The sequence below is a fragment of the Helobdella robusta genome, assembly GCF_000326865.2.
Source record: "Helobdella robusta unplaced genomic scaffold HELROscaffold_2, whole genome shotgun sequence".
NCBI classification, from domain to species: Eukaryota; Metazoa; Annelida; class Clitellata; order Rhynchobdellida; family Glossiphoniidae; genus Helobdella; species Helobdella robusta.
The window spans coordinates 4,890,139-4,909,769 of NW_008704083.1; the positions used below are offsets into that span (position 1 = coordinate 4,890,139).

General features: G+C 29.5%; 1 protein-coding gene across 1 annotated transcript; it reads right to left on the reverse strand.

Moving 5' to 3' along the window:
* Positions 1–2,299: 2,299 nt before the first annotated feature.
* On the reverse strand, positions 2,300–15,339 carry HELRODRAFT_65068 (hypothetical protein; the record flags this gene model as incomplete). Its single annotated transcript, XM_009017379.1, has 5 exons — positions 2,300–2,347; positions 2,567–2,751; positions 3,318–3,377; positions 3,522–3,698; positions 15,288–15,339. 5 exons carry the CDS (start codon positions 15,337–15,339, stop codon positions 2,300–2,302), a joined length of 522 nt encoding a protein of 173 aa, XP_009015627.1.
* Positions 15,340–19,631: the final 4,292 nt, after the last annotated feature.

Genomic DNA, 19,631 nt, shown 5'->3' on the forward strand with positions numbered 1-19,631 from the left:
GGAGACTGATAAACAATTGGCAGAGCGGTTGATTGGTTGAGTGACTGTTCGGGTCGAAACCGAACACAAAATTTAGATTATGCGTGAGTAAGCAAACAGTCTGCATATAAAGTAAAGTTAATCTTTATTAAAATCATTTCTGATAAATATAATTACATATTTAATTAACGAAATGGATGAAAAAACATTTTTCTTATTAATAACAAGATAAACTTTGATATATGAAACTCGATATTTAGCAAATATACCGTTGTAAAATTGAAAATATATAATTGAAGAAATTTAATATATGGATGACTTCAACTTTCAATGAAAACAGTTTGCAACAGAAGCTAAAAACAAACTTGAATGATGCGATGCCAATTCACAAATGGCTATTCGATTTAACATTTTATCAATCAATAATGTTTGAGGTGATATTACATAAGAGTTATTAATATAATTCATTTGTAATATTTCGTGAACTATTTGCAATATGATCTAATTGATATTTTTTAAAGTAATTTATAAATATTTTATTATTCATAGTTGAACTATTGTGAAATTTCACTAACAATCCAAAGATTAGTAAACAAAAAAAAAGTATCGAAGAAAATGTTCATGAGTGAAAACTTCAAAATCTAAAACAACTTGAAAATAAAAAATCGTTCCGTTATTATTATTATTATCATCACCAGCATTAATTATCGAAATAATTACTATGACAATAATAATAATAACAAAAACAAAACATGTGATAACGATGAAAATTAATAATACAAATAATAGTGACAAATTTTATTCAAAAATTATACAATGCACATTCACAAATATGAAAAAATTGCAAAAGGAGAAATAGTGGAAAACTCTATGCATCATAAAAGACTTTAAAAGAATAAAAAAAACTATATTTATAATGTCCGATATATTTTATAAAGAATCAAATATAAATATTCTACTATTATTTATATATTCGAGCAAACTGCTGAAAAATTAAATAAAAAATAAGAGTTCAAAATTGAAAACTATTTATCACAAGATGATAACAAATAAATCGAAAGAGAAGAAACAAATATGCTTTACGTTTTAAACAGAAAAAAAACATACAAAGCATAATTCAAAGACAAAAGTTTAATAATGATATTGAAAATGATCTTGAAAAATATTAATCTGAAAAATTTAAAATTTGAATGAAGTAGCAGAACATACAGGATGAAGATAAAAAAATAGCATGATATTCCAAGATATTTTATTTTTAAAATATATAAGTTTGGGTAAACTGTAAAACAACAAAGTGAGCAAAAAACGTTTTGTTCATTTTTTTCATTAAAAAATGCCACTCGAGTCCCAATTTCAATTACAAGCGCACATATCAACGCAACAAATCAATAGAGATTCCAACGTGCATGATAACTCAATAGCGTGTTACCAACTAATTCTACTCTGTACATTTTCGTAACAAACGACGATGGCATCAACTTTCAACCCAGAAAACCCCTATCTCAATGAAAAGAAGTACACGATTCATAAAGATGAACCACAAAAATAACAATTTTTAACTCCAATTTCTTCATCAAACATGGATTGAAAACATATCAATAAATAAATAACGAATTTAGCAAAGATAAAAAAAAAAAAAAACAAAAAAAAACATGATATATCTTTCTCAGTCACTCCCGGGCAGTAAGTATAGTGAACCAATAAAAATAAATGTCACAAAGGAGGTTACAAAAAAAATTAATGAAAGGAATAAATAAATAAACTAATTAATTAATTAATAAACATCATTTTCACATTTTTACTGGCATTTTTGCTGTCACTAAATATAAAAAAAACGTCGGACGAGAAAAAAAAACGAAATTGAAATGAAAGAAAACTCATAACGATAATAAATGCATAATGTTCATAAGCAGTCTCAATGACGGGAGTGGTTTTGTATGATTAATTATAATTATTATTATTATATAATAATAATTATTATTATTATTAGTAGTAGTAGTAGTAACAGTGGTAGTGGTAGTAATAAAAAAAACAGTAGTATTTGTAGCAGTACTTTATAAGAGGATGCATCAAGATCGAGATGATGTTATTATTGACTATCATAACGCTATACATGAATGGTATCAGTGATGAAGATTTGGACACGTGAAACCAATTTATGAGAGTATCAGATATTTTTCTCGTATATCAATAGAAATTAATAATAATAATAATAAATAATAATAATAATTAATTGTGAAAATGATGAGAATGGTATGATGATGACGATGATGATGCTTGTTGGGCGATGAGTAGCAGGTTGAAGAAGGTGACGACATCCTCATACGTCTACAACCATCTTTTTATGAACATCCATGTTGCCTACGACCTACGTTTTCAAATTTAAACGTTTGTATATTAGTTTAAAATCACATTGATCTATTCTTGAGTAGCAATTTAAATCTAAAATCTTACAAAATTATAAAATTATCATTATATTATTATTATTATGTGAGTATAAAATGAATTTCTCAAAAGCCAAATCATAGAATTCGTTTCAGCCAAACTAATGTTAATTGAAAAATAAATTTTAGTGGATACTACTAACAGCACAAAATTCATCAAAAGAGATTTTTCCATCTCCATCTTTGTCAGCATTGATAATTGTCTTGTCGACAATTTGTTGTAACTGGCTATCCTTCAGATTGTTGCCAACCATCATTTTCAGGACTTGGAAGAGTTCTCCATTCGATATGAAGCCATCTCGGTCGATATCGTATATCTTAAATGCAACTGCAGATTTCATTTCATTATTGTCTGTGCGTTCATATCTACTACTACTCTTTTTTCTTCTAAATATCAATGCTGTTATACTTGCTACACACAAGAATAACAACCTCACTTATGTTTGCAGCAGTTCGCTGGCCTACAACCATTTTTAAATAGCAAAAAATTGTTTATTAGCATCATAAACTTGCACGTAAGCAAAAAAGGAAAACTTTTGCAGAGTTTTGTCGTAAGTGAAGCAAATACAAGTATTTATTAGAATAATTTTAACAAAATTAATGATGTTACAGAAAAAAGAATTATTGATGCAATTGTAACAAAATTATTTAAGTAACAGAAAGTTCACATCTGATTGCAATTTTAAACATGGCAGCAAAAGAGGATCCACACGCAGTGGACTCATAACAGCAGCAAGAGTTTGAATATTTTCAACACAATGCAATAATAAAATGTGTATTCCATGATTCCACCACTGTTAACATCAATCACATGATGTTCAAGTTTAAAGACATACACCACATGAATGCTGAAATGAATGAAAAGCCATGAAAGTGAAATAATAATAAACTGACATTTGAGCTTGGATAATTTGTCACCCTTCACACTGAACAGTGAAACTCCTTCGATGAATTCTGTAGTGACAAATTTATTTAAAAATTAATGGAGCCGCGTTTGTAAGATTACACAAACTGATGAAACATGGACAATTTAAAATTTACATGAAAATGTTTTGGTTAGATTAATGAACTAGAATCTGTTAGACAGTTGAACTCTACCTTTGAAGTCGACCTCGCCATTACCATCGGTGTCAAATATTTCGATGACACGCTGCACTAGGGGGTTCTGTTTCAGTTCAGGAAGACTCATGAACTCATCAATGCTCAAGGAGCCTGAACCATCCAAGTCCAACTTCCGGAACCTCTTGCCGAGTCGTTTAATCTCTTCCACATCGACTGCAAACAAATTCATCGACCAACTTTAGTTGGAAAATAATAATAGTAACATTGATAATAATTGTTATTATTTTTAAGATCATCACAGATTAAAACAATGCAAATGATACTTTGAATTAAAATAATTTGTGAAATTACTAAAAAATTTTCATAAAAATTTTCATAAAAATTTTCGAATTTTTAGTCAAATGATTCTAGACATAAGCAAGCATGAAAACATCATCACCATTATTATTGTTATCACTATCATCATAATTATCATTACAACATACGCCACATGTAGCATCAGCAACCTAAATATGAATGGATGTGATAAAGAAAGAGACAGTATAAACAAGGGAACAATGCCTTTCAATAACAATAACAGGAAAATGCATACGCTCCCTATTCAATAGTTTTAATTGCACGACATGCAACGTGGGTGGTGAGTAGGCAGATGACATGCTATACAAACATGATGATCATTTTATTCTAATGATGGATAAATGAATGAATAAGCCAATAAACCAATGATTATAAATTACATAGAAAAACTAATAAGTAAATATAACCAACCATTATACATAAAAAATATTTCATTTAATAAACAGTTTCTCACGCATAAGCGTATACAGTGGCATACTAGATATAGTTTGTATGTGAAGACGTACCTACAAACTCGCATACATAAGTGTGTACCTACCATACACACCTACATACACCACGTACAAACCACTCGTTACACACACGTCAGCCAGTGCATGGTATTATTTGCCTTGCTGAAATTTACCAATACAATCCTCCATTAATTGATGCAAGTAGCCTTAACGAATAATAACAAAATTTCTGCGATACCAATAAACGCGGGAAGCTACGAATCAATGGCTGTATCAATTTTTTCATGGACAGACGACAATATAAAATGAGATTAAATCAGATTTCAGAAGCATGTAAAGTCTACTAAAACATCACGTTGCAGGGAATTGTGATAAGAGTATTCATTAAAAACAGAACAAGAAAAGCATGCCAGCCAATTAATGACTTAGTTATACGTAATCAATAACTTCCCTTACACAGGTCAAATATTTATGGATTCACAGATAAAAATTAATTATTACACAAATGAATAAACACACACGCACGCGCACGCACACACACACACACACACACACACACACATATATATATATATATATATATATATATATATATATATATATATATATTAAATAATGAAGGTGCAAATGTTTAAAAATGTTTTCATTAACTATGAGTTTAAATGTAAACTTCAAGAAATCAGCTAAATTGTGTTTATTTATTAATAATAATTTTACATATTTTCCACTACATTCTATTAACAACTAATAATTAACTACACCAAAACAATATTTTGATATTTGAATTCTCTTCCTCTTTTATTTTCAAAATACTTTTACAATTTTGAAGCATTGAAAAAATAACGTTGGAAAAATAATGAAAGGAAAAACAGAGAAATGTTTGAAATGGATGCAACTAAATACTGCATGCCCTTTCACATCTGTCATTTAATATGCTGGAATATTTTGTTAATGTATTCGGCTCACGTCATTATCATCACTCATCACTCTTCTTTCTCCTCTGTCATGTTTTCAAGAAGAAATATTGTTATCATTATTAGACATTATTAACCAAAACATGACAGCAGCAGGCAACGAACTGAGCATAAGAAAACAAAATGATCAGATCTCCACCATAATATATTTGCAATATCCACCGTATTATGGGACATCTTTTTAACATCTGAGCTGGTTTTAAACCTCCTAACTTTAGAGTGCTCGGCAGAGATAAGATTTACAGAAGGAAATAACCAGGTAGGAAACCTCAGTCAGAGATAGACTCAAGAGACAAGTGAATCTAAGCAAGTGGTTTGGAATGAATCGCATCATCATTATTTTTCCAGAAATATTTTTTCAATAAGAAATTTTAACGATATGAATGAACGCAGAAATGCGCGTGAATGATAATTTTAGACAAAAAACAAAAAGCGAAATTTGAAAAGTAATTTGTGAGCCTGTAAGGAACTTTCAAATAAATATGACTCAATTATGCATTGCAGTGACCTTAACAAATTGTTAAAATTATATGTTCAGAGGAGTGAAATTATCCTGCACGAAGAAGTCCCATGTAGACTGATGAGGCAAGATGTGTTTGTGATTTGTTATGCAGAGGCTGAGCAGTTCTTATCGTGCCAACCTGAAAAATTATTTCTTTATTGATTTTTCAGAAAAAATATATCAATTTTTACATGGGAAAACAAGAATGTGTGAACAGATAAATAAAAACTACCAAGCTGTAACTGTATATAAGGGCAACCACATATGTAATAAAAGTCTATGACATGGTTTATGAATAAGCGAAATTAATCAAAACAGTCTAAAGAATGCCACAATTTTTCAAATTATCAGCTGACAGAAATATTTCAAAGTATTTAAAAATTTACAAGCTCATGTGGCTATGGCACGTAATTGCCTGGAAAAAAAATCATTAATCCAACCAGATATCTTTGTAATGTGCACCTGCAAAGACATGCAACACAATTAAAAAACGAAAAAAAAACATCAAAGAAGGGACAGACATGCAAGAACCAATGCAATGCTATTCTATGTTTAATAATGCAGAATTAATTATAACGTTTTCCTAACTGAACGAGAGAGAGCAATGTGAGTCCATCTCAGATCTGGGCATTGTTATAGTTACATAACCGCATCATTTTTGTACATCATACGAAGGAAGCAATTGTCGAGTCCACTTTTATGTTAGAAAAACAGCATCAGGCATGTAACGTGGCAGTGTTCAAAGTTATGCACAATTCGAGCAGTTATAACAAGTTTTTACATTCGTGTAACTTTTCTGCAATACAGAAACAACTTCGTTTATATTGCATAAATGTTTTTTTGTGGTTTTTGCATAGTCTGCGATGCTTTATGAGCAATAAAGATGGAAAAATATAAAAAAAAGACTCGTTATAAATCTTAATTAACATATAAAGTATTATCAAATATGTACGATGCTTCCACAACACTAATGTCTTTACTGTAGATTTTGTTATCGGTCTAAGGTGAACTATTAACAATTTAATGTACAGAAAAACACACATCTGTCTAGCAGGATTATCAAATAAATGTTGATAATGCCTTCAATGATAATGATGATTGAAGCTGCTATAAACACTTGTTGTTGGTTTGCATTAATTAACAAAAACTAAAAGTGAACTAACTAAACAGTAGTAGGGAGAAACTGTGTCATGTGTGATGAGAGATAGCATTAGAAGTGCTAAAAACTTAGATAGTTTGCATGGAAACAAAAAAAAGACTGGCTGTAAGGTAGGTTAATAATAATTATCACAGAATGTATAATGTGGCAGTCATCTTACTTTCATGCCTACCCACCCATTGATGTTATTCATCAGTGGGTGGGTAGGCATGTCTCACTAAGAGGGGCATCAAGAAGATTTGAGCCTGGGCAATTCACCATTTCCAACAAATGTTGCACCTCTATGTAATTTTTGATGACCCTTTAATGTTAAACATTTTGTAATGGCAAGCCTTCACATTCAAAACTATAAATGAATAGCTACTCTGAAATAAATACAGCAAAGTAGTTTAAAAAATATTGGCTAAAGTTATCTGAAAGATATAATATTCAAAAATTTGTTTACTAATTAAAGAATACAACAAAACGAACGTGCAAACCTAATTTTTCAAATAATGTGTATGCGTGAGTGTGTGTGAAGTGAACGACGAAAATGTACCTACTTATTTCCAAACCATCCCAACTGCAGTTGTTCTGACATAGAGTGTACTTATTATTGGAGAATAATTTGTTGGCACATAAAAGTTGGCCACCTCATTCCAAACATCTTATAAATCATACATATTATAATTGATTTTATTCTCAGTTACTGTAAGCGCGATGGGTCTGAATATAATAAATACACAATAGCAAAGTATTCTCAGATAAGAAATCAATATGATTCAAAATTAGCCAAAGTTAGCTAGATTCTCTTAAAAACAATTTAAGTAAGCAATACTTTACACCTTATGTAACCATGAAATTACACAAGAAATTCAAACAAGAGTATCATAGAAAAAAACACCTTCATATAATGTCAAAATTGAGGTTGGGGACCAAAAACATGATGAATCATTTAACTAAATGTTGCTAACAGTGCAAGGTTATAAAAAGTTAATATTAAATTTTAATGTAGAAAATTACGAATCAAAATTTTGAAGAGGCAGTTTAGCAGAATATAACGGAAATAATTACGATGTAGTTAAATTAAATTGTTTTAAAAAAACTGTGTTGACAAAAAAAAAAAATTTTGATAACAAATATAATTTGATCAACGAGTCTATACTTATTCCAGATTAAATATGTAACATGTGAGTGATACGAAAATGAAGTAACATCAGAGAGGAAGAGTAACAGAAAAAAAAGAAACAGAACGAAACAAAGCATAAAACCAACTGCCACCTGAAACAAACATGCAATTAAAAAGCAACATTGAAAATTATGAAATTTTATTGCTGTTGTCAAGTAAACATTTGTAGTGCAGACAGGTTCCATGGAATGAAATGAAAACAAGGAACGAATATATATATATATATATATATATATATATATATATATATATATATAGTTGACTTGTATCCACTAGTACGTTAGTATAAATGTACAGGGGTAAGAATTTGTTGATCCACTACTGTGTGTGTGTGTGTGTGTGTGTGTGAGAGTGAGAGTGTGAAAAAGAGAAAGAGTGATGTGAGACTGTACACAAACACATTGTTATTAGAAAATAGAAAAGAATATTGAAATAAATAACTTGAATGTAGAGATAAGAATAGATGAAAATGTAATTAATAGACTAAACACATGCACAATAACAGACGAACCAGCAGGATACTAAACATTAAATCATTTGGTTTTAATTTATGTGAATAATCTAACAAACCTTTGCAGAAATATTTAATTTGGTAACAAAAAATTTTATCTAAAATTAATAAATACAAAATTATTAAACACTAGTTCTTTCTAATTTTGTTTTTATCATAAGTTTTAGTACAAACAAAATTTGAAGAAGACGACAGTAGCTTTCATTAACTCAACAATAAAACACATTGATTTGAATTATTAAATAGCTAATAATTAATAACTTTAATAAAAATATATTTACAATGAAATACTTTCATTTTTCAAGACTATATTATTCGTCTCGTGATAATTGTAGAATAATTATTCAAAGCAAAAATGGAAAAAATGGTTACACATGTACAATGTAACAATGTACATATCCAGATAGCCAAAATATACTACTAAATTAGAAGGGCAGAAAAGGCATTGTGCAAAAGCAGATGTTTGCAACCATGATCCCAACTTAGTATTGAAACAGCACCAATGATAACATAACTAATTGGTTCTAATGTGGTTCATTGGCTTACTGCAGCAATCATGCTGGGATATAATTAAGAAATATCTACTAAATACAAAATTTATGAAAACTATAATTGTAACGATGATGACGATCCAATATTTTGTATACATAAATGTATCATAAAAGAATGACTGAATATAGTATGAAATAGTATAGTGAACAGGAGCAACAATTAGCCTGAGAGTACAAACACAACAGTACTATCACAACAACAACAGCAACAACAACAACACTGTGTGCAACTGTGCACTGGATAGTTCATCGTTTCAGTGATTACAATGACAATACATTTTTATACCTGTTTAGACATTAGGAATGAAAAATGACATTCTAAAAAACATTTAAAAACAAACGGCCAGTCAATATAGCCAACAATGAATGATGGCCATGAAAGCTGGTCTGTTAATGGTGGTGAGTATTTGTGATTTATATCAATAACATTTGTTGTTGGGACGTTAACAAAATTATATTATCATTCATCGTCATGTTTTTCACCAACATCATATAAGAAATTCAGTTAGATGAGAATCCTTTTACATCAAAGTACAGCCATGCTAATAGAGAGCAATAAAAATTCAAATCATAATGAGGAATAAATATTCAAATCATAATAAGTAAACATAATGACGGATGAGTTGCATGATTTGAACATATCATCATCATCATCATTATCAAATGTAATATTCTATGGTCATCTTCATCATCTCCCTGGCAGGCCACAAGCACATCCTTCCATTCCTACTCCTATTTGAAACAATTATTGCACCATAAAAGTGACAGTCACATCAAGAACAACTCTTGATATAAAATGTGGAGTTTAAAATATTTACAACTGGCTTCTGTTCCAGTTATGTTATTAATAACAATAAATTTAATACAAATAAAAATAATTTGATTCTCAGAAGACAATTCTGAATGTCACAAAAAATAATAACATTTTGTAGAAGTAAGATTAATTGCGAAAATCCAACAACAAGGGTAGCAACAGCCAATATGAAGCTGAAAAAACTAGTACAGCATTTATCCTCAATCAAATACCTCATATATACATTGAATCTGTGCAATCGAAATGATTAACGGAATTAGGTGATTGCATGTTGGCCGGATTCACATGCACAATAAATAGTACATGCATTTCTACTTTACACCACATTACATGATGAAAACAGCAGAACGGTAGTTTGTTCAAGTTAGATGCCTGTATTAACAATACATTGCTAATTCAGAAATATAAAAAAATATGACATTAAAAATGTGCAAGCTCAATAAATTAAATGTGTTTAATTTTTTTTTAGGTCACGAGCAAATATGTGCAAATATGTATCTATCCTGTAAATATGTATCTATCAAATCAATTGATATTTATAAACGAAAAAGATTAGTTAAAATAATTTTATACAATTTTGATACACCTTATACACATTCACACACACGCATGCACACATGCACGCACGTACGCACCTACACAAATGCGTATATATATATATATATATATATATAAATAATTGTAATATACATATACGTATGTACAGTCAGGCACATAAACTGAGCATAAATTTTATTTACCACTCAAATAACATGGTTTATTGGGTTCTTAAAAGTACCTCATGTTACAATTTTAAAACCATTAAAAATGTAACCAAACAAAAAAAATTTCTTGATTTAAATTATTTAGTACTTTTAACAAAAACAACACAAAACCATTTATGCACATTTTAAAAAGTCACAATGCGTACGTGTACAAATTGTTTATAAAACGTTATTAATACATATGAACACCAACATGAACAAAAACACATACATATACCCCAAAACACATGCGTCTGTGTCTATGTGAGTAGTAATATATTACCTAGAGGTACAACAGAAAACTGCAACCACCTAGAAGACGGAAACAAAGATGATCATTAGAGGAGCACTTGTGGATACTAATGCCTTGTAAAATTCAAGTATGTGTGAATGTGAAGAGTCATATTCTTAATGGTTTGCTGCTAGTGGGTACATATAGATATATATAACAAACACTTCATGCTGCTTAAAGAGTATTTATCAATCTCATCATCATCATCATCATCATCATCATTGTTGTTGGATGTTTTGATCACACCAGATCAAAGATGCATGAAGATTACTACCAAGAAAATAATCAAAAATACTTACCACCAAGACAGTCTTTATCTCAAAACATAAATTATCCTTATCATTTTCTGCAGTTTTCTTAATAATTTTATAATTACTAAGTTCAACATAACCATGAACATGTTCAGTGTTATTAAAGCAAAGAAAAAAATGATTAATACAACCTTTGTTTCATTAATTAATTGAAATCGAAAATAAATAAATAAATAAATTAATTAATTGAAAAATAGATAACAAATAAAAAACTTAATTGTAAATTAATTTGAAATTGATTATAAAAATGGCTTAAATAAATATCTACCCATCAATATTAACACCAAACCTCTTAAACATTAAATCAAAATGGAAGAAACGAATACTTTCAAAAAAGCATTGGTAAACTTTAATAAAATACAGGCAAGGAAGTTGATTGGACAAATGTTGAGTTTTATGTACAAATAATGCAATACAAATATTTAATGGAAATTGATAGCTATTATCAAACATACTGGATAATGAAACTGAATCACGTTTTAACATTGCACAAATTGATTTTTCAAAATAAAAAAAAAAAGCATTAAAAAGGTTGTTTCTGAAAGAGAGAGAGAAAAAGAGAAAGAAAGTGAGAGAGAAAGAGAAAGGTGTTAGTATTTTGCTCCCATGATCATGTCAGTTTATCTAAACGTTTTAGTGAAATAAAAGTCAAAATACATAAAATTTCAGCTTTTAAAATAAAAAAAAACAGAGTATTTATATCAAAGTTTGTCACCCTGCAATTAGCTGTCATTAAGAAGCATGTACAAACATCAGTGTCCACTGGTTATTAAAAACTAATGTGACCTGTCAAATGTATATTTAATGATAGAAAGTACAATGATAATGTAAATAAATGAGTAAATTATATTTATATTCCATTCAAGTTTTGCATAATTTTCATTTGTTCTTTCAAATTCAAAGAATTATTTGCATCTTGCTCCTTTTCAAAGTTAACATTTTATTTCTTTCCATTGCATTTTCATTTCATTTCAAAATATTTTCTAATGTTGAAAATTTACTTATCCATTATATATAATGCTGCTTTATCTTGTACTCCTTAGTAATCAACGTATAATAATACCTTGTGCAAGCATTATGAAATGTATATGTATGTATGTATATACATTTTTTGGTTATGAAACAATTAAAAAGTTTTGGAAACACTTTCCTCATAAACATATTTCTCTTATTTCTTGAAACAAATAGTCATTTAATGATAAAATGATATATTCACATCAATCTATCACCAAGTTTCATATTATTATCATTATTAATAATTTTAAGACTTTCATGTGTATTATCAAATATTTTTTACAAACTAGTTTAATTTTGGTCTCAATAAAATTACTACAAGCAAAAATTAAGATTTCAGCACATGAGCACAGAGCTAGCCACAACTTAACCAGGCCTACGTAGTGACATCATCATCAAGTCAGCCCCGTTATAATGACCACCATCAGCTTGGTGGGGAGAATGCCCAAAGTAACTATCAGGACTGGAAATGGGGCCATAAATAGAAATTGAATCTGCAGACATCAGAACCGTCTGACATCCAATCAATGCAGCAATCTAACAAACTGCTGCCTGTGCTTATATATATATCTATTGTAGCCAAGAAAGTAGATAAATTCAAAAGTTAATTAATGTTAAGTCACAACAACAGTTGCTTCAACAATAGTAATAAAAACAAAAGAGGATAAAAACATCCTAAAAACATTAAAAGGCAATTAGCCCACCAAAAAAAGAAATATTTACTGCGCTTTCAAAGGAGAAATAATATTGATAAATATTTAACACAAGACAACATGAAATTGCCTGCTTGACTTATGTGTGTATATAAACCTTTAATTATAATTGCTTAAGGTGTAAATAAAATCTATATCAATCAAAAGTTTACAATATATATATATATATATATATATATATATATATATATATATATATATATATATATATGATGAACATATAGAAAAATTATCACTCTTTAAAAGAATTAAAAAAAATAGAACAACATTTCTAAATTTACTGTCAGTTTAATCTGGCAAAGCACTTCAAATCTCCAAATGAGCAAGCACTCCTCAATATTTAAAGTCTCATAACACCTCCTGCAACATAACAAGTAACAAGCATGACTAACAGATATTTACTGAATCTAACAAACACCAATGAATACATCTGATCAACCCTTAAATCTCCTCATAACCCCCATCTAACATACAAACACAATTGGCAAATGTTATCTACACTATTCAAATTATTTTGCAAGAACCAATGTATCAGACCCATATATTAATCCATAAATAAAGTACATAGGTAATTCTACATATATACATATAAATACACAAGTACATAAATACATACACACACGTTTATGCTGCACAAATATTAGCAATCATTTTTCGGTGTTACTATGTACTATGTGTTACTACATTGCAACTAAAATAAGGGCAAAACAAAAAAAATCTCCTTGGAGAGTTAAATTTGTTAAGTTATATATTCTTAAAACAGTTGGTGATCACTGATCAGTATGAACCAATAGAAGATATGAAGCATTCACTTGAGTCAATATGCAAACAGGCGCATTCATCATTTAGTGTTATATGTTAAACAAACAGCTCTCATATCATTAAAACTACTCCAGAGCATAATAAAGTTGCAACATAGAATCAAGATATCAAGTGCACGAGGCAATATTGAAAAATATTTAGAAGATGGGTGGTGTTTGCGTTTGAAAGTGGTTATTGGGAATTAATAAACAATAATAAACTCCCAACTAAATTTTTTAGATTATGATTATACAGAAGAATATCGGCTGCCATAAAAGGATATGCATTGGGCTAATCATAAAATTTAAAAAATTATATAATTAATTATGATATCTCAATTAAATAAATAGTTTTGGACTTTATGATAAATATATTAATTTGAATTTTTAAATTATAGCCATAAAAATACTCATAAATTAAATAAATGAATCAATGAAAAATGATCTAACTGGTTTAAGTCATATTCTATTTATGATATACAAAACTAGGAGAATGCATGTGTGTGTGTGATGAATTCATCACCCAGTTTTTTAATTTAGGTGAGAACTTATCCAGAACTTCCTAACAAACTGATAGCTACTCATATGAGACTGAAAACCAAATAAACAAAATTCAAATGTGTTTAAGATTTTGAAGCAATTATACATCTTTATGGTCATATTTGAATTAATTAAATATGTTACAAAAACGTTTTAAAGCAGCTAACAAAACAGAAAAATTAAAGTGCTGGACTGTTGTAGAATGAGCATTAAAATAGTGAAGTGGTAGATAGGCACTGAAGAGATAAACAGCAGAACATAGCAATTACATGCTTAACATCAGCATTCAGCAACCATTATGTCTACTGAATAATAAATGATCAACTACAATAACACCAGGCAATATGCAGTTGGCCTGCAACAAATGACTGAATGAAGATGAAAAAGAGGGTGGTAAACATGCAACATAAACAGATGAAGTAAATGTTTACTTCAAATGATGCAATCTTGTTGAAAAAATTATTAATGAAGTTTCAACATGTTGAATCAAAAAAGGCTTTTGTTGATAAGATCTTGCAACAAAAGACATACATAGACAACATAGAAGAAATCAATGTTAATTTAAACAATTGAAAACCATTTAAAAAGCAGAACAATACATAACCAGTAAAATGAAGAGGATTTGATGATAATAACAACAAAACATAAAAAGGAGTATCAGCTGTTCTATTTGCTAGATGTAAGATAGATTGAATAATCATCCTTTCAGTGATAAACTAGAAAATATCAAGAAATATACTGCATTTTCAATATATTCATATCAAAATACCTACAAAAGATTCTGTGTATTGTTAACAAACATGATTCATTAACACATACAGAGATGAAATAACGTTCAGCCTCTCACATCAACATTCAAGTATATATGTTAAAAAAAGTGGAAGCCCATCTTTAAACTCACATGTGGAGCATAATTCCATAGGTAGTGAAGCTTCATTCCCCTGCAATGACATATAATTTGTTTTCAAACAAATAGTCCATTTCAATTTTAACGGTCTTCAATAAAATTTTCAATTTTCAAATTCAATAAGTTAAATAATTAACATTAAGTAATATGAATTTTTCTATTAATTAGAATTCTCTATCAAAAATATCTTGCAAACAAATTGAAATGCAAATAAAAATTTTAAATAAAAAACCAAATTTCATATTTCATAAAAATAGAAAAAAGTAGAAACTAATTTAGTTTATTTTTAAATAATAAGTCAATTTATACAAATACTTTACATTTGAATTAATAAATTAATACTCATAAAAATGAAAAACTCATCAATTAATTAATGCAAAATCATAAAAATAATAAATATACATTGACATTCAATTTCTCATTTGATACAAATTGAAAAAATGTATACATTTCTTATATGATATATAAAATTTTTTATCATCACATGATGACAAAAAATTTATTTAACGCTAAGAGACTGGGACAAGCTAAGAGCAAGATATAAACTCGAGTGTGACCCAAAAGATTGAGCAAAATAAAACAAAGAACTTGCAAAAATCTTGTTATAATGCCTATTAGCAAGTAACTTAATCCACCATAAAATAAATTTTTACACATTTAATGTTGTTAATTAAAGTAAATGTTTCTCATAGACATAGGAAGTCCAAGTTGAAGTTTTAACTTTTAATTTAACAATTCAAAAGCTTTTATGACAACAACTAGCATAGCTAGCCATGTTATATTTATTTTATTTTTTATAATTTAAAATTCTACATGTATAGACATCTTTTTATTTTGCATATTTGAAAAATGCTTTTAATATATATTTATAGCTTATATATATATATATATATAATGATCAGAATGATGATATCTCAACTCAGTGTAAGTAACCAGTTTAAGTTGAAACCTAAAGAAGATGAACTGGACGATAATGAAACGCTGCAATGTTGAAGAAGACGACGTGGACTGCAGTGCAAACGTTCAAAAGGACAGAATTTTCGACTTCAAAAAGAAAAACTGAAAAACTACTAAATTCCAAATTCTAAATTCAGGCAAGTTCTGAATCAGAATAAAATCAAGAATGACACATTCCTCTTCTAAATTTACAAACAAAATGGGAAACAAAAAATTAAAGTTAAAAAATAAACAATCAGGCAAAAATTCAGACGAAAAAAACGGCTAACCATTTTTTAAAAGATACGTTGATAACCGAGAAAAATTTAATGAGCAAACCCGCGTACGCAGCTTCAATATTAGCTCGATGTGCATATACTCGGACAAAGAACAAATCAACTAATTTTTTTCGTACTTCATTTACTTCATTATAAGTATATAAGTAAATGCTTCATTTATTCTGATTTAAAAAACATAAATTCAATTTACGCTCAGAATAATTTATAATAAAATACAATGTCAAAGTAACTAGGGTAATCAACAGCATACCTTACTTTCAAATTGAATTAATCAAATTTTGGTAACAAGAATACTTTAAATTAGATCATTTTATTAATTAAATTGTATGCCCAAAAGATAGACAAAAACTCAATATACTTCAGAGAAATCTCTCATTATGGAATTGAACTATACCCCAAGCTATATTGTTGAGAAGGAAGCATTCTGCTCTGGCCTCATTATATTAATTGAACCTAAACACCTCGGTTTACAATCGTCCTCTTGTTCGCACTTTTTCTTAACTTGTGTTAAACACTCTTTTGATAAATCTGCATTTGTTTTTCTGGCCCTTTTCTCTGGAACTCTCTAATTCCTTCTCTACTTCCTTCTCTTACTACTTCTCCATTACTTACGAAGTTAAGAGCGGATTTCAATACCCATGTGTTTTCAAAATTCACAGAGGAGCGCTGTTGGACATCGCGGAAATAGCGCTTTGATTGATTGATTGATTGATTGATTGATTGATTGATTGATTGATTGACTAATTGAGTGATATAATAACCCCAATCAATTCTTATCTGCTACTTGATGATTTCCTGCATAAAGCATGAATGTGTGACGTCAGTGTTACTTTTTTCATCTGAGTAATAGAAAAATCATAACATGGCAAGTTCCAGTCTAGAATTCCACATCTGTTTAGGAAGAAATTAAAAAATAGTCTGTTAGACTCTTCCTAGGTTCAGAGAAATCAACGACACGCACAAAAATCGTATATACATGCTAAATGACGCATCACACACGAAGCATGTGATTGACGGGGGGATCTTTTTGTCATATTTTTGTCGAACCCGGCCCCCGCACGTGCAACCTTAACCACTAAGCCATCACGCAACCAAAATAAAAAATAACGCAACAAGAAATGAAGCTATTGTAGAGCAAGTCAATTGTTGGAAGTAATATACATAGAATAATCATGGAGTAATTATGAAATAACATATGGGAAAAAATGAAAACATGAAGGCGAGATTACTCAACAAACGATAAGCTTATTGTTAAAATGAATAAATCTGTGTCTAACGGGTCTAAAATTGAGACCTTATACTGCCTGGTAGACAAAATTGATGATAAGTTGTAATGTTGAACTACAGTAAAAAAAGCAGTCATGTATACGTCGAAGGAGGTGTTTGGCGACAATGTATATATGATATATGATAAAATAGATATGCAAGAATGCTGTAGGCTACTTGGCGATTCAATTGATGGAGATTACTAATAGTAAGCAATGGTTACAAAACATCATCCATTGAAAGCACCATTCAACAAAGACTAGAGCAGGATGATAACATTATACTCAAAAACAACAATGACAACGACATAATCCTATGTTACAGGAATCATGTCAACGACACATAAAATAGACGAAATCATCTTCAAACAAATCATAAAAAGAAACGTTACACCAATCAACCAAAACTCAGGATATACTACAACTGTAAGATACCACATGGTTCTAAAAAAAACTCTTAAAGACGATTCTACATTGAAGCATAATCGTATAATATACGAAATCAAATGACGACTGTGCGTGTCAACGAGATTCGTATATTGGTGTTACGAGACGACAACTTTAACTATCGAGACGTCTCACAAAGCATACACAAAAATCTCACTTACAGTCAACACAGCAACTCCAATAACTCGCCAAATTTTTGACAATAACACAAAAAATTCATCAAAACACCAACACAATAAACATAAAAATTTCAGAAGCTGTCCTAACTAATTAGTACACACCAATAACCACAAAGGAACATTGCGTAAATAGCAAACTAATTTAATTGAATGGTTGATTGATTGATTGATCATTACCAATTTGACGCCTTAAGACTTACCCCAATAACAATGAGGAACAAGAAAGTGACGACAACAAAGAAGATGAAGAAAATGACACCAATTAATTTACTACATTTCCTTTGTCAAAGAAGCTATATAAACCAAAGCTGCACTGAAAATAATTTGTGAAAAACTCGAAATAAACCTATCTGTAGGATAAATTTAGATAATAATTCTATTTTTAATAAATTGAACACTTTCCATAAAATTCTTGTAAGGAAAATTGAAAAGACGAACTTTAAATTGATTATTGCCAACAATTCTGTAGAACTTGGCCATGTCTCCGTGAGTAGTCTATCGGTTCTGTGTGTATGGGGTTCGGTTTGTTTAAGGAAAGTAATGTTTTTTTTGTTTTGTTTGTGTTTGTTTTGATGTGTCTGTTTGTTTTCTTGGGAGCATTTATATCCTGTTGTAGTCGATTGATCCCTTCCGTGTTGTATAGTTGGTTGGTTCTTCCTTAGATTCGTATTTGAAAGTCAAAATGGTCAAAACGATGTAATCTTTCACTTAATCTCAATAAATCATTTGAACTCATCATTCACAATAGCCGTAAAAAAATAACATTACCTCCTGAACACCCATCAATCACTCGCACAAATCAACTAAAAATATTAGGCATCACATTCACCTCCACACTCAATATAGCACCTCATATCAATTACATCATCACAAAAGGCTTTCAAACGCACTCAAAACACTCCGTTCACATGGTCTCAGAGGCGTCAAATTATTCGACATCACCGAATCACTCATCATCTCACGCATCAAATATGCAGCTCCCTCCTGGTCTGGTTTTGCCACGCAACAACAACTTCAGCAGCTACAATCTCTCATCAAAAAATTAATTCGCTTCAACTACCTACCTGCATCATATCCTACCGTCACTCAGATATTCAACACACTCGATTCAAGGCTGTTCAAGAAAATAGAAAATAACAACAACCACGTCATCCATCCTCTACTACCACCAATCAAAACTACAACACACAACCTTCGTCAGCGCAAACATAA